This window comes from Lucilia cuprina, chromosome 5, assembly GCF_022045245.1.
Source record: "Lucilia cuprina isolate Lc7/37 chromosome 5, ASM2204524v1, whole genome shotgun sequence".
NCBI lineage: Eukaryota > Metazoa > Arthropoda > Insecta > Diptera > Calliphoridae > Lucilia > Lucilia cuprina.
The window spans coordinates 46,160,880-46,176,886 of NC_060953.1; the positions used below are offsets into that span (position 1 = coordinate 46,160,880).

General features: G+C 30.1%; 2 protein-coding genes across 2 annotated transcripts in view; one reads left to right on the plus strand and one right to left on the minus strand.

Annotated features, from left to right (window-relative positions):
* Nucleotides 1-6,285: 6,285 nt before the first annotated feature.
* Nucleotides 6,286-7,440, plus strand: LOC111689717 (upstream activation factor subunit spp27). Its single transcript, XM_046952854.1, has 2 exons — nucleotides 6,286-6,446; nucleotides 6,505-7,440. The coding sequence occupies exon 2, from the start codon at nucleotides 6,539-6,541 to the stop codon at nucleotides 7,238-7,240; it is 702 nt and encodes a 233-aa protein (XP_046808810.1). The 5' UTR covers nucleotides 6,286-6,446; nucleotides 6,505-6,538; the 3' UTR covers nucleotides 7,241-7,440.
* A 6,179-nt stretch (nucleotides 7,441-13,619) lies between these two features.
* LOC111689541 (adenosylhomocysteinase-like 1) overlaps nucleotides 13,620-16,007 on the minus strand; it is an 8,422-nt gene continuing 6,034 nt past the window's right edge. The window contains exon 2 of the mRNA XM_023452008.2: nucleotides 13,620-14,928. Coding sequence (XP_023307776.1) covers nucleotides 13,885-14,928 — 1,044 coding nt within the window. The 3' untranslated portion in view covers nucleotides 13,620-13,884. The remainder of the gene's footprint in view (nucleotides 14,929-16,007) is intronic.

The window sequence follows — 16,007 nt, forward strand, 5'->3', positions numbered from 1 at the left end:
TTATGTTATCCTGTTGATCGCAGGAGTTTGTGCTGAGTATTACTCGCTACTTAAGATTAATCCCAGACAGCACCATCTTATCTGAAGCAATGGATAGCTCTTCCATACTTCCCCAAAACGAATCAGCCCTTTCTTCGGTAAATGTTACACAGTAATTTATTAGATAGTAAACTGAGTATTACTTGCTGTTTATATACCCGGTTTCCAAAATTTGATTATAAGATTTATCCCGGATAACTTCATTTTACGTAAAGCAAAGAAAAGATAGCTCATCAATACCTCCTATCCCCAAACCGAAGATGCTCTTTTTTGGTAAATGTCAGACATTTAAAGATAAGACACTGTGATACTGGCTTAAGTTCCACTTCATTATGACAGCTTCGGCAGTTGTTAGTTATATTAAAGACATAGTCATCTAGCTGGTCTACGTCACAGAGTTCTGTCATTACTGATAAAAGCATTATCACCTGTTTACAATGGCAGCTTATAAGCAAGCTCTACCTAGCGCATAATATAGACGCCAAGTAACTCCCGAAATCTAAATCACCTAAGATGAATTCTCAGTTATATGCAAGTAAGAAGGACGATTTCATCATCCCTGTCTCATTACACCAGTCCTTGCAAAATCATTAGCTGATACTTGTTATGCCTGGGTATCCATATAAACGTTATATAGACTGTCACTCCAAGAACTCCTAGAATCGTAAGGACAGCCGAACTCAGGATATATCAATTCGGTCGGTGACTTTTTGAAATAATAATATGGAAATATAAAAGAGTCATTCGGGGGTAACTCCTTTTAAATTTCTTATTTGCCTTTATATTGCGGAGAATATCCACATACCCCAGTGATATTTCAACATTGGAACCACTGAATAATCTCCAAGACTATATACACTTTAACTTAGTATCTTGAACGTGCTTTCGGGCTTGTAGTAAATAACTTTTTGCCATTGGAATTAATGGTCCACAGATCCTACATGTCAGTGTATACATGCGTATGCGATAATACCTCGCCAAATAAGCTACTTTGCTAGGACCAGACAAATGAATGCCGAAATGAATTACGGAAACCCATGCCATGTGCAGCTTAGCAATTTACGTATATTTCCGATCCAGTATACGTGCACTTTTTTCAAGTACTAGAGCTATCTAATCGCTGATATAAGTGCTTCGTTGTTTAAATTCCGATATGTAAAAAAAAACTGTTTCATTTACAACCAGACAACATCAATTTAATTTACAACCAGACATATGAGAATGACTCTATTGAGTCGGCAATAGCACCCAGTAACGTAACAGGTATACCGATGTACGATTCCATCAAATAAGCAAAAGACTTTGGTCTTACTCACAGAAACTTTGTACTTATACACTGTGGTAAATCTGGTATGAGCAGAGCTTTCTTTGAATGTGGGTTTAAACCACCAACACTACGTGGATCACGTAAGAAACTCGATAACCAGAGAATCACCAAATATGTGGTTCTCTGGTTCGACCCCATGTCAAATCAACTCATGGAATATCCGAGGAGTAAAATGACACATTTCCAATTTTCTCCGGGATTGCAATAACACCAAGATGTACCGGTGGGGAGATATTTTCGACAGATAAAACATTAAAATAGTCAGTCTAAACTTTTCTTAGGTCCGTTATTGTGACAAATCACAACATTATAGAACGCCACAGCCCAAGCATCCATAAATCTCTAATTAAATACTCTTTTCACCGTATCATCGATAATTTAACGACTATCGTTTGAACATCGTTGCTGGGACAGTTTTAAGGAATGAGGAGATTCGGAAATTCCCTATGAATCATAAAAAGAATCATAAACTCAGCTTACAATTTCAGACTTCCCATTTACTTCATTAAACATCTAGTTTATATATCAAATATAGACTTTTAAGGGTTTTCCCTTATATTTCTGTTGTTGTTGGAGCAGCTGGACAGGTTGACAATTCTTGGTTGTTGTTTAGTGTATACCGAGTCGTTCTGGTACGAGGAATCGATTGTCGTGGGAAAGCGTCCATTACGTTGTTCCCGACGTTATGTTAATGTAATATTTTAAAGTTTTGAATACTGCACTAATTCTTAAGACCATTATTTGCACCGTTCTATGGTGGCGGTGGAAAGTTTCTACATGCGGAAGAATTTTCGGTAGATTCAGCTGTTGTTAAGCTGATAACTTCAAGCTGATAACTGGATATCGCTTCAAATCTTAATTTTCGCTCTAAATCCAAATATTTACTAAAAATCGTAATATTCACTAAAAAGTTATATTTCAATAAAATTACATAATTTCACTAGAAATCCTAATTTCACTCAAAATTTGAAATGAAATTTAAATTTTTGCTCAATTTCATTATAATTACATAATTTCACTAAAAATCTTAAATTCACTCAAAGTTCAGTTTAAATTTCACCCAATTTCACTTAAATTACAAAATTTCACCAAAAATTCTAATTTTACTCAAAAATTCGAAGTTCAGTTAAAATTTCACCTAATTTCACTAAAATTACAAAATTCCAAGCAAAATCCTTATTTCACTCGAAATTCGAAGTGAAATTTAAATTATCATTTAAAAATTCATATTTCACTATTATTATATATTCTTATTTTAAAACTTGAATTTTCACCAAAAGTAAAGATAAACAATTAATTCTTTCAAATAACTGTAATGATTTATTGCTTGCCATTACAATCTATGCAAAAATAAAATGTGTTGGCAACACTGAAACATTTACTCAATAAACAAGTATAAATATATAGCGGGGCATGACCGGCTATAAAATACCCTACACCAGTTTGTTAAAAATGTGGATTATTTTTTTAATTAATTCCGTAATATTTTTTCTTATTGTTGACAAAAAAAAGTGATTTTCTACAAGACATAATAGAACATTATGAGCTCAAAGCCTTATTCAGGGGACACGGTTGTATGAGGGCTAAGTGAAACGATATGGTCAGATTTCAAACATTTTCAATAGTATCCTTGTCCTTGGAAGAAAAGAAGAGTATGTGGCAAACTTCATTAAATTATTTTAAAAATTGTGATTTGTAGCGTGCAAAAAGCTTTTCATGGACACACAGGCAGACGAACGGACGTAGCTAAATCGACTTAGAAAGTAAATCTAAGCAGATTGGTAAACTTTAAGGTGTATGACCAATATTTTTCGATGTTACACACATCAGCACAAACGCATAAAACCTTCCCCACTATAGCGGTGTAGGGTATAACAATAACAACAAAAAGGACAATACGAATATGAAGATAAAAACATAAAACCAAACAATCACTCAAACACACTCACATACATACATTCAACGCATAAATGCACACAAACGCCCAAAACGAAGAGAATCAAATTGGAATTTAGGGCGTTTCGCCGGCAAACAAAGAAACAACAACAAAAAAAGCAAAAAAAATACAAAAAAAAACATGCTGCCAAAGTTCCGGTTTAATGAAGAATGATGATAAAAAACGTTCGATAGATTAAAATAAAATTGAAACAATGAATAAAAAAACAAGTTTTAGCAAAGCCCTAAAACAAAAACATTTTTACACTAAAAACAATAAAACAAGATTTATTTATAAACAAAATGAATCAAAAACAACTAACTAAAGGAGTGTAGGCGTTGTACAATATACAAATAAAAGAAAAGAAAAACAACAACAACAATGTGGCTACTTAGACAAACGGACAGAGGGACTAGATATAAACTAAAAAACAAAAGTTGAATAAATTACGAAATGGCAGGCAGAGGCAAAAACGAATTGATTTAAAAGCGAAAATATGAAAATAAAAATACCCATTAAAAGAGAGGAGAAAAAGCTTGGTTAAGACAGCAGCAGGCGAAAACAACTGCAGCCACACAGCTGGTATAGTAGAAGTTGAGACAGACAGCAGCTGTCCATATCAACAAAATCTAGAGAGGAGACAAAAAACGCAACATGTTTTCATACTTTAACGTAGATGGATAGGTATATTGGTTGAATGTATTAGGTGCCTGGGTGATCTACTAACATAAATACAAATAGCAGACAAAAGAGGCAACAAAAACATAATGGTGTCTTAAGTTTTCAATACGTTTTTTTTTCTGCCACAAGACTTCCTGGACGGGGAAAGGTAAAGCTAGCAGACAAATTATTGCCTGGGTTTTATTTTAAAACTTACCTTAACTTAAAATAAAATTTCCACAATTTCTAACAGCTTCCACTAGAGAAGATTCATATATTTTCCAAAAAAAAACACTTTTCTACACTTTAAACACTTTTATAAATAAATAAACTTTTGTTTGTCACAATTTTATGTTTTATCTTTATATTCACAAAATGGCTCAACTTTTGTTGGTGGCCTGAAATTTGTTTAAAGAAAGAAACACTGCACTGCATTTACTAACTTCTAGCTAATCTTACTTTTTATTTGTCTTTATTTTTTTGCGTTTTTTTTTAATATTTCTTGGTTTTTTATCTATATTTTATGTGTGTTCTACTCCGTTTTTTCTTTTCTTGTAGCTTCTCTATAGAATTTCTGGAAACTTTTTCACACACTCGCGACATTTGTTTTTAAGACATTTTTTCATATTATCCAATTTCAACGTTATCATTTCAATATAATTTCATTTTCTATTGAATTCTCTTATAAATAATAAATAAATTTTACAATTTAATGCACAGACGTCGCGGAATTTTTTATTTTTATCTATAATTACACTATAATTTGCAGATTCGTCTTTTCCCAACTTAATTTGTTGACATTTTGTTTTGTGTTTGTCAGAAATGGTATTTGACAGTTCATAAGCAATGGTTCTTAAACTGTTATTTATGTATACAAATGTGTCTTGGCTTATATGTATATGTAAGTGACATCTGGTGGTGAGTAGTAAACGTAAAAAAATGCAAAAATTTTACCAGAAATTTATTAATTTTTATGCCAAACTTTTGAGGAATACTGGAAAATTTTTAAAAAATTTTATTTTTTAAAGCTTTTTTTAGCTTAAACAATATTTTTTGACAGAAGTAATTCTTTTCGACAATATTTGATAATTCAGTAAATATACGTTTTTTTTTAATTTAAATTCTTCCATAAATCGTGTTCATTTTAAAGAAAATCCAAAAATTTGATTTATCACTAACAATGGAAATTAAAAAAAAACCTTTTAAAGAAGTTTTAGTTTTCACTATATGAATCAGTTCGTATTATAGTTTTTAACAAAAACTTAATTTTTTAATACACTTAAATTAAGCTTAGACAAAAATGTCATTTTCTTAAAAAAATTTGTATTTTTATTTGATTTTATATAAAAAATTTGTTATTCTTGAAATATTTTGTTCTATTAGTTTCCCATGTAAACGAATTTTTGTAATTAATTCGTATGGAAGGTACCGCTAGCCTCCGCCAATTTATAACCCAAAATGTTTACATGGATGTTAAAGTTCTTTGTGCAAAATTTTAAGATTCTATTGTAATAGTTTTCAAGATAAACGAATTTGTGAATTAAATTTATATGGGAGGTGCCACGCCCTCTGCTGCTAGTCCGCCTAATTTCATATTCACTCTAAAGTGGCTCCCACAAAATTTGAAGACTCTAACTGTTATATTATCCCATATAATAATATTTTCTTAATATGGGCGTGGCTCCTCATCCATTTGAAATTTCAAAATAAAAAGTAGCCTCTTCCAGCTATACAGGAATACACTGTGCAAAATTGGTTCAACCGATTTAAGATTTTGTTTATTGTTTTAAAATATTTCAGTGATTTTTGGTGAAATTTATATCATTTTAGTTAGTTTTTATTCTGCACGAAATAAAATACACCCCTGATCAGTTTTCGACGCGTCAAAAGTTAAAAGTTGCTGAACTTCTCGCGGCAGACGCGTTTCAAACAACAGTGTGTAACTTGTTAAATGTATTTTATTTTGTGTAGAAACTAAAATGAAATACACTTCTCCAACAATGGAAGAAAAATATTAAAAAAAGATACAATAACATAAAATTCTGTTTTTTAAAACAGTAATAGTCTTAAAAAAGATCAAAATGACGCGTGGTGTGTAACTTGCAAAAGTTTTAAAAGCGTCAAACACGTTGCCGCCTCAGCGTGTGTTGTGTACGTCAACCTTTATAAATTATATACAAAAAATCCCACTTTTTTATCTCTCGGATTCCGCTTTTGTTTAAAATCTTTGACAATCCGCTTAATATTTGAGAATTTAGCCGGCTTACAGTCAATTTAAAGCAGCCGCCGATTTTGTTTAGTGTCAACCGACGCCGCCTTAAATATTTGTCGGCGCAGGGCTCTGAATAGACGCCGAAATTTTTTTCTTCCATCACATTTCTCTTCTGCTAAAATAAAATAAGTTTACTCTGCTTGTGAAAAAACACACAGTGATTTAGGAAAAAACGAACAGTGAAATACAAGTATAATAAATATATAAAACAGGTAAATTATTAATGAAAATATTGCGCTAAAATCGCCAACTAAAGCATCTTTTATCCAGTTTTGAATTGAAATTAAATTGTCAAACAAACAAAATGGCTGACATTTCTACGGAAGAGTTAAAAAATGAAATCCATGCAGTCTTAAAGACAGCCGATTTATCGGTGGTCTCGGCCAAGAAAGTACGTGAACAAGTGGAGAAAAAGTTGGACTGTTCGTTGCTCAGCCGCAAGAAGGAGTTTGACAAAATTGTCATGGATTTCATAAATGATCAGCAAGAAGACGAAGAATCCGAAGAGGATGACAAAGATGAAGACGAAAGTGCTTCCGAAGAGGAGGCTAGCAGTGAAGAAGAAAAGAAGCCGGCAAAGAAACGACCCCAACCTACACAACGTAAAGCAGCACCCCCCAAGAAGAAGCGCAAATCTTTAACAGCTTCTGACTCAGGCTCCGAATCAGATGCCGGTTCGGATTCAGACTTTGAAATGCCCAAGAAAAAGGCGGCCGCCAAAAAGAAGAAGGCAGCCGGTGAGAAGCCAGCGGGAGGTCGTAAATCAACCGGTTTTACCAGATCTTACAACTTGTCGCCGGAATTATCCGCCCTTATGGGTGCTGAAGCTTTGCCCCGCCACGAAGTTGTCAAGAAAGTCTGGGCCATTATTAAGGAACGCAACTTGTACGATCCGAAAAATAAACAATTTGCCATTTGTGATGATGAACTTATGAAAGTAATGAAGGTTAAACGTTTTCGTACCTTTGGTATGTTGAAACATTTAAAGCCCCATTTCTTGGAATAAGCAAACGAAGAACGAACTTGAATACACCCCGCGGGCGTTTAATGGTTATTTAACCTTATATGGCCATTTAGATATACTACTAAAGCAAACAAGAGTTTTAGTAATTTTAAAATTAAATTTTTTTTATAATTTTAATATTTTTTTTTATAATTTACCCCCTTTATTTCCTTTTTGCAGTTAATTGTGACAAATTAAATTTATTGAAAAAAAATGAGAGAGAGCAAAAAAAATTTAGTAATTCTTAAAAGCGAAAGTAAAAAATTATTAAACTTTAAAAAATTTATTAATTAATAAAAGCATTTCTAAATGTAGTATTTTAAGTTATTTTCTAAATAATTAAAAACATTGTATTTTTGTTTGTTTGACTGCATTTACGCTCTGTTTAGGCGTAAAGGAAAACATTTATAACAATTTAAGAAAGTATCTTGAAAAAAAAAACTAAGAAAACTCAGTGTATCCGCAATAAACTAAAAATAAAAATAATTTCCATTTATAATTATTTTTCTTAAGTTCTTTTGATATTTTACATTTAAGAGAAACAATAAAATTAAAATAAAAGAAAAACAAAAAAATAAAACTTAAAATGCTTCAATTTAAATTAAAAATAATTTTTTTTTTTTTGTTAATAAGGGTAAAATTTCTGCATTTAGTAATTTTCTATTCGTAATCATAAATTTTTTCTTTTTAATAAAAATTATCAAATTAAGTTTAACTTAATGCTTTCTGAATTCCTATCAAATCGAATTTTAACTTTATGGTTCCTGTAATGGAAGATATATATATAATTAATCACTAAACATCAACATTTTGTGGTCCTTCGAATCAGAAACAGCTATTTTTCATTAATGTCGTTAATTAGGCATTTTGAAATATACGCCTAAAGATATGCTTTAGAATTTGGAATATGAGAAGAAGGAAATATTTCTTAGGTATTTTATACAGTCTAGAATCTAGACAATAGTCACGTCTAAACCATAGTCCGAAGTAAAATCTAGACGCTACTCCAGAGTATAGTATTTAATCTACTAGTCTATAGTATTTTGTATAGTGTAGTCTATAGTATAAAAGCTAGTATATAATCTAGACTGAAGAATAACATCTTAACTACTACATCGTTTAGTTTATGGCCATATCATTAGATTAGTCTATAAGTCAAACCTATAGTCTAGTGTACAATCTAGTCAATAGCCTAGTGTATAATCCAGTCTATGTTCTAGTGTATAGTTTAGTCTTGGCTATAATCTAATATATATTCTAGTCTTTAAAATACATAATGTCTATAATTATATGTTCGAACGATCTAGTCCAATTTCGATGAACATTTCTTGTAAAAATAAGAAACTTTCTAAAAATTATCGAAATATACTAACAAAGAATTTCACTGAAAATTTTAAATTTCTTAAATAGAAAATTTTTGGAAATTTTATTTCATATTAAGACACATTTTTTCTAAAAAACGACATTTTAAGAACATTTTTTCGAAAAATTTCTAAAAAAAAAGCATAATTTTTAGTAAATTTTCTAAAAAAGAGAAATTGTTTGAAAACATTTTAAAAAATGAAAATTTTCGGGAATTTTTAAAAAAAAAAATTTTAAACTTAAAAAAAATACATAATTCGTTTGAAAATTTTTGAAAAAAGAATTTTTTTTTTTAAGATTTTTTCAATTAAAAAAATAGAATTTTCGAAAATTAAAAAAAAATGTTTTTGGAAAATTTGCTAAAAGAGAATATTCTAAATTTGTTTAAATGTTTTCAAAAAGTGAATTTTTCGAAAATTTAAAATTTTTAAGACACAAAAAAGTAATTTTTCGAAAGTTTTCAAAAGGCAGTGTTCTAGTTTGTTAAAATTGAGTTTCCATTAGGTAAAGGCCTAGAATTTTTCGAAAAATTTCTAGTAGAGAAATGTTCCAAAGTTTTTTCGAAAATTTTCTACAAGAGGTTAATGGTTGGTTGTTGTTGTAATAGATTAGCTGTGCCTGTAAGTTCTTATCTGGGGAAAACAATTTCCGATTGATACATGTGTTGATTAGTTGATATTCTTTGGCGAATTGAAAATCGGGTCGTTCCGGAACTGAGATTCAAAATTAATCAATATTAAAATAAATGGTTACTGTTCTAGTCTGTTAGGCCAGAATTCTTAGGTGCGATTCCTCCCTAGGTGTAGGTCGATGAAATATACTTCGGATTTGATGAAATTATTAAAAAAGTTTGTATAAATTATAAAAAAAATAATTTATTTATTCCTTGTTACCGAATCACAGCTGGTGCGGTCGGATACACTGCTCCACAATACCCTTGACAAAGTTAAACATTTTTGGTTATTTATCCAACACCATTTTTAGTATCATATTGTATTTCCAGTTTTTGGCAATTACACAACGATCAATGCACCTGTAGAAATTTTCTTGGATCTCGTCAGGCCTGGCAGAAATTAGACTATAAGCTTCAACCAAGCCCACAGTAAAGATAAATATTTTCGTAAATTTTGCAATCTAAAATGTTTTTTTAAGTATTTTTATGACAACTTATGTAGAGCGGGTTTCTTACTAATCAGTTAAACTGGTGTTAATATGCATTTAGATTAAACTCGGCTTTTTATTATTTTATTAACCGATGATTGTGTTTTTCAGTTATGGATTTAAGATCAGTTAACTTTGTTAGTATTGCCAACTTTTCAATTAAAAACATAAACAATGAACAGCTGTTTTTTTGCAAATAATACTTTTGTAAAATAAAATAAATTTGAAAAATGTTTAATAAACATTTAAAACAATAATAAATAAAACAAAACAAGTCAAAAAATTGCAATTTACTTAAAATATAAAGTTTTTGTTCTTTCGAAATCATTGTTTTATTGTTTTTGTTAATTGTGATTTCTCACTTATAACTTGAGTTTAATTGGCCAATAACACTTATTTAGGGCGGGTTTCTTACTCATCAGTTAAACTAGGCTTAAATTGCTGTTAGATTAAACTCGGAACAAATTTAGGCGGACTTTAACCGATAATTGTGTTTTTCAGTTTTAGATTTAAGCTGAGTTAACTTTGTTAGTATTGCCAACTTTTCACTCAAAAATATAAACAATGAACAGCTGTTTTTTGCAAACAATACTTTTGTAAAATGGAAAATTTTGCAAAAATGCTAAATAAACATTTAAAGCAATAATAAATAAAACAAATCAGAAAATTGCAATTTACTTAAAATATTATGTTTTTGTTCTTCCGAATTCATTGTTTTATTGTTTTTGTTAATTGTGTTTTCTCACTTTTAACTTGAGTTTAATTGGCCAATTACACTCAGTTAAACTAAGATAATAAGTATCTTTACTGATAACAGAAAAACACGAAACATATATTAAACCAGGTTTAACCAAAGAATGAAGATTATATTTATCAGAAAAACTCGCCCTTAAACTTATATTATTATCTTAGTTGAACTTTACGGATTACTGAAAAACACGAAACATATATTAAACCAGGTTTAACCAACGAATGAAGATTATCTTTATCAGATAAACCCGGCTAAAGTTAAACTAAGATAACAAGTAAGGTTACTGATTACTGAAGAACACAAAACATATATTAAACTAGGTTTAACCAAAGAATGTAGATTATCTTTATCAGTAAACCCCGCCCTTAGTTTACATTCTCCTCAACTTCTATATATTGTTTCTTGGTTTCCTTTGAATAATAACGTTTCTTTCGCTTATTAAATTTTTATAAACAATTTGTTTTGTTTTATTGGTAAATTTACTTTGTTGTTTTGTTTTTGTTTTTTTTTATTTATACATAAATTAGGTATATACTGTTCTGTTGTAGTTGTAATTGTTTGTTGTTTCATTTCATTTAGTTCCTGTTGTGTTTCATTCATAAATCTTAAACATTAAAATTTGTTTTTTCTTTTTTAGCTTAATAAACAAGAACATAATTATTTTTTTTATTGGTTTTTCTTGTTTTATGTTTTATTTTATATAAATAAACATTTAAATGTATATATGTAATGTAATAAATACATACACAAATAAAAATTACAATAATAAACATCATATCTCTTTTTAAAAATTAAGTACATGATTTTGTGTGTTGTTGCTGTTGTTGTTTGATAAAACAAATTATTTTAAAAAAAAGAAAATTAAATTAAAATGGAATATTTTATATTTAAAATAAGTATGTAATAGTAGTAGTAGTATTTTGGCAAATTATTAATAAACTATTGAATGTGAAAACAAAGAAAGTGAAAAACAAACAAAACATTATTGTGGGAGGGGATTTTAAAAGCATTTTATAGGGATTTTTTTTACAAACATTTAATTTGATAAATGCGCAAAACTTTTTAAGCTTAAGTGGAAAAAATTATAGGTAATTTATATAAAAAAATAATTTGCAAAAAAATATTTATAAATGTATATTTATAAAAAATGTATATGAATAATTCTTATTATTTTGTTAAAAACAAAATAGTGCAAAAAAATACCTTGGCGGTAAAAAAATTAAGTAAAAAATATAAATTCTTTAGGCGGCAAAAAAATGTATGTTATTCCTGTTAACATATTAAGTACAACAACAAAAGATATATACTTTTTTTTACTATTTTTCAGCATTTTTGATTATTTTAAATGGAGAAAATTTGGAAATTTTTTATTAAATTCTATTATTTGTTTAAGATTTTTTAAGGAGAGAGAATTTTAAAACAAAAAAAGTATTTTACAATCTGATGTTTAAAATTTTGTAAAATATTGTAGCCATATTTATATTCTATAGTCTGGACTGTAGTCTAGTTTTAAGTCCAGTTTATAGACTTGTCTAGTCTATAATCTATTCTACAGTCTATATTCTAGTTTGTAGTCTGGTCTATTGTTTAACCTATAATCTAGTTTAGGTGGAAGCATAGGCTAGGGACTAGTCTAAAGTCTAAACTTTAATTATGTCTAGATCTAATGTAAAGTCTAGTTTAAAATCTATTAATCTATAGTCCAATCAAAAGTGTAGTTTGTAGCCTGTTTATAGACTAGTCTATAGCCTATTCTATACACTAGTCTATAGCCTATTCTATAGACTAGTCTATAGCCTATACTATAGACAAGTCTATAGCCTATTCTATAGACTAGTCTATAGCCTATTCTATAGACTAGTCTATAGCCTATTCTATAGACTAGTCTATAACCTATTCTATAGACTAGTCTATAGACTTTTCTATAGCCTATTCTATAGACTAATCTATAGCCTATTCTATAGCCTAATCTATAGACTAATCTATAGCCTATTCTATAGACTAGTCTACAGCCTATTCTAAAGACTAGTCTAGTCTATAGTCTAGCCTATAGTCTTGTCTACAGTCTAGTCTATAGTCTAGTCTATAGCCTATTCTATAGTATAGTCTATAGTCTAGTCTTTAGTCTAGTCTATAGTCTAGTCTATAGTCTAGTCTATAGTCTAGTCTATAGTCTAGTCTATAGTCTAGTCTATAGTCTAGTCTATAGTCTAGTCTATAGTCTAATCTAGTCTACAGTCTAACCTAGTCTATAGTCTAGTCTAAAGTCTAGTGTATTGTCTAGTCTCTAGCCTAGTCTATATCTCTAGCCCGCCTGTGGTGTCTATATTCTAGTTTATAGTCTAGTCTATAGTTTAGTCTATAGTCTAGTCAATAGACTTGTCTATGGTGTTCTATATTCTAGTTTATATTCTAGTCTATAGTCTAGTCTATAGACTAGCCTTTAGTCTAATCTAATAGTCTAGTCTATAGTCTAGTTTGAAGTCTAGTCTATATCTATAGTCTCGTATATAGTCTAGTCTATAGTTTCGCCTATATTCATTACTTTAAGCTAAAATCTACTCTATAGCCTTGAGTATAGACTATAGTTTAGTCTTAAGGCTAGTCTATAATGTAGACTATATTCTAGTCTATACTAGTCTACAGTAGAGTTTACCGTATAGTCTATAGTATAGACTATAGATTAGTCTAGTATATTGTCTAGTTTAGTCTATAGTCCAGTTAATAGTGTAGTATATTCTCTAGGCTACAGTCTAGTCAACAATCTAGTCTATAGTTTAGCGTAGTCCATTGCCTAGCTTATAATCTAGTCTATTGTCTATAGTCTAGTTGATAGTCTAGTCTTTAACCTGGTCTAAAGTCCAGTCTATAACCTAGTCTAAAGTCTACTCTAGAATCTAGGCTATAATATAGTCTACTCCATAGTTTAGCTCATTATGAAATTTTTGAAAAAATCTCTCCCTTGTGTTTTTCTTTGTTAATTTTCTTTTAAGCCATATAGTTATTTAAATTTGTTTAATTATTTAGTTTTTCTTTTATCAAATTTTTTAAACCTAATATTTTTGTAATAACATTATTTTTTGCATTGTCTGTTTGTTTGTTTGTTTGTTGGTTGGTTTGGTTTTTATGAAATAATACAATAATATTATTAAATTCTTACATGTTCATGATTTAATCAGTATGTAGTAGTAGAAGTTTATTTGTTTGTTATATATTTTTTTCATTGTCTAGTGTCGTCTGCAGTGGTAAATAGTTTATTTTATTGTTTTCTTGTTTAAAAAGTGCCCTTTTTATAAGCCTGTGCGCCGGTGCTTAACCATTTTATTTTCTTTTCTTTCGTCCTCTAATCACTACACTTTTACCAACTGTTGTTTTAATAACGATAATAATTGGGCTTAAAGGGACCCGCCTTATTTAGACCCATATATTTAGCCTGCTCATCGGTTAACTCGGTTAAATGAGCATCGAATGTGGGTAAATGTAAACTGGCTACATATTCATCCATTTTCTTGGGCAACAAATAAACATCGGACTTATAGCGTCCGGGAGGTGCATTGAAGAGTTCAATTAAAGCTAAAGCTTGGGTGGCAGATGTAATTGACACAGCAAATGATGGTATACTGGAACAGGAAAGATTGACCAAACGTCCCTCGGCCAATAAAATAATATATTTCCCTTCGGGCCATATAATATGATCAACTTGGGAGCGTACCTTTTCCCAGGTCAAATCCGGAGTACGTAAACTATTTACATCGATTTCCGTATTCGAATGGCCCATATTACAAATAATACAACCATTTTTCATTTTATCCATATGCTCACGCACCACTACATTCTTATTGCCAGTGGCAGTGACGACAATGTCAACATTGCGTATTACCTCATTAAGTTTCACCACCCGAAAACCATCCATACTGGCCTGTAAAGCACATATAGGATCTATTTCAGTTATATAAACAATACAACCTTGACCCTTTAAAGCTTGAGCACAACCTTTGCCCACATCACCATAGCCACAGACAACCACCTGTTTGCCACCAAACATCACATCTGTCGAACGTTTCAAACTGTCCAATATGGACTCTTTGCAACTATAAAGATTATCAAATTTAGTTTTTGTTACCGAATCGTTAACATTCATAGCTGGTACGGTTAGTTTGCCCGCCTTCGACAGCTGATAGAGGCGATGCACACCGGTAACACTTTCCTCCACAATACCTTTAACCAATTTAAACATGGTTGGATATTTTTTCAACATTAAGTGTGTGGCATCGCCACCATCGTCTAGTATCATATTAGGTTGCCAGTTTTCGGCATTAACACAACGATCAATGCACCACCAGAAATCCTCTTCAGTTTCGCCACGCCAGGCGAAAATTGGAATGTTAGCTTCGGCTAAGGCGGCAGCAACTTCGTTCTGTAAATAGTGAATGTGTATGGGAAAAAATTTAATATTTGGAAAGATAGACACAGTAATCATATTTAAAAAAATCCATTGGCATAAATATAATCAAGTTTTAGTTATAGTTCAATTCTAGTTTAGTTCTATTTCAGGTTTAATTCAGTTCTAGTTCAGTTCTATTTCAGTTTTAATTCAGTTCTAGTTCAGTTCTAGTTCAGTTCTAGTTCAGTTCTAGTTCAGTTCTAGTTTAGTTCTAGTTCAGTTCTAGTTCAGTTCTAGTTCAGTTCTAGTTCAGTTCTAGTTCAGTTCTAGTTCAGTTCTAGTTCAGTTCTAGTTCAGTTCTAGTTCAGTTCTAGTTCAGTTCTAGTTCAGTTCTAGTTCAGTTCTAGTTCAGTTCTAGTTCAGTTCTAGTTCAGTTCTAGTTCAGTTCTAGTTCAGTTCTAGTTCAGTTCTAGTTCAGTTCTAGTTCAGTTCTAGTTCAGTTCTAGTTCAGTTCTAGTTCAGTTCTAGTTCTAGTTCAGTTCTAGTTCTCTTTTAGTTCAGTACAAGTTCTCTTCTAGTTCGGCTCTTTTTCAGCTTGACTTTAGAATTATATAAATGCGACATGTATTTTTAATAAAATTTGTGTTTCTAATAGGAAAAATTACTTGGATAACAATATTTTATACTCGATGTTAACAATAGAAATATAAATGTCTTGGATATATACATTTACAAATTTTTTTACAACTTTATAGTTTTTTAAGTAAATATATGACTAGACATGTTCTGGTAGTTATAAACAACCATTACAAATGATTTAATGTTGCAAAGATATTTGTACGAAAATGTAATAAATTCAAACAAATGTTTGTTATTCTAAAATATTACAGAATTAGCAACTTTAAAAATGAATATAATAATGACGAATGACTAATGAGATTTTAAAATTTTGCATATCAAAATAGTTTATTTATAACAAACTCGTTTTAGAAACTTTTGATAACATAAATAAAACAAGTAAGAGTTCTATATTCGGCTGTGCCGAATCTTATATACCCTTCACCATGATGTGTTTAAAGCCTTTTGTACCTTTTGAAGAACGAAAAAGTACC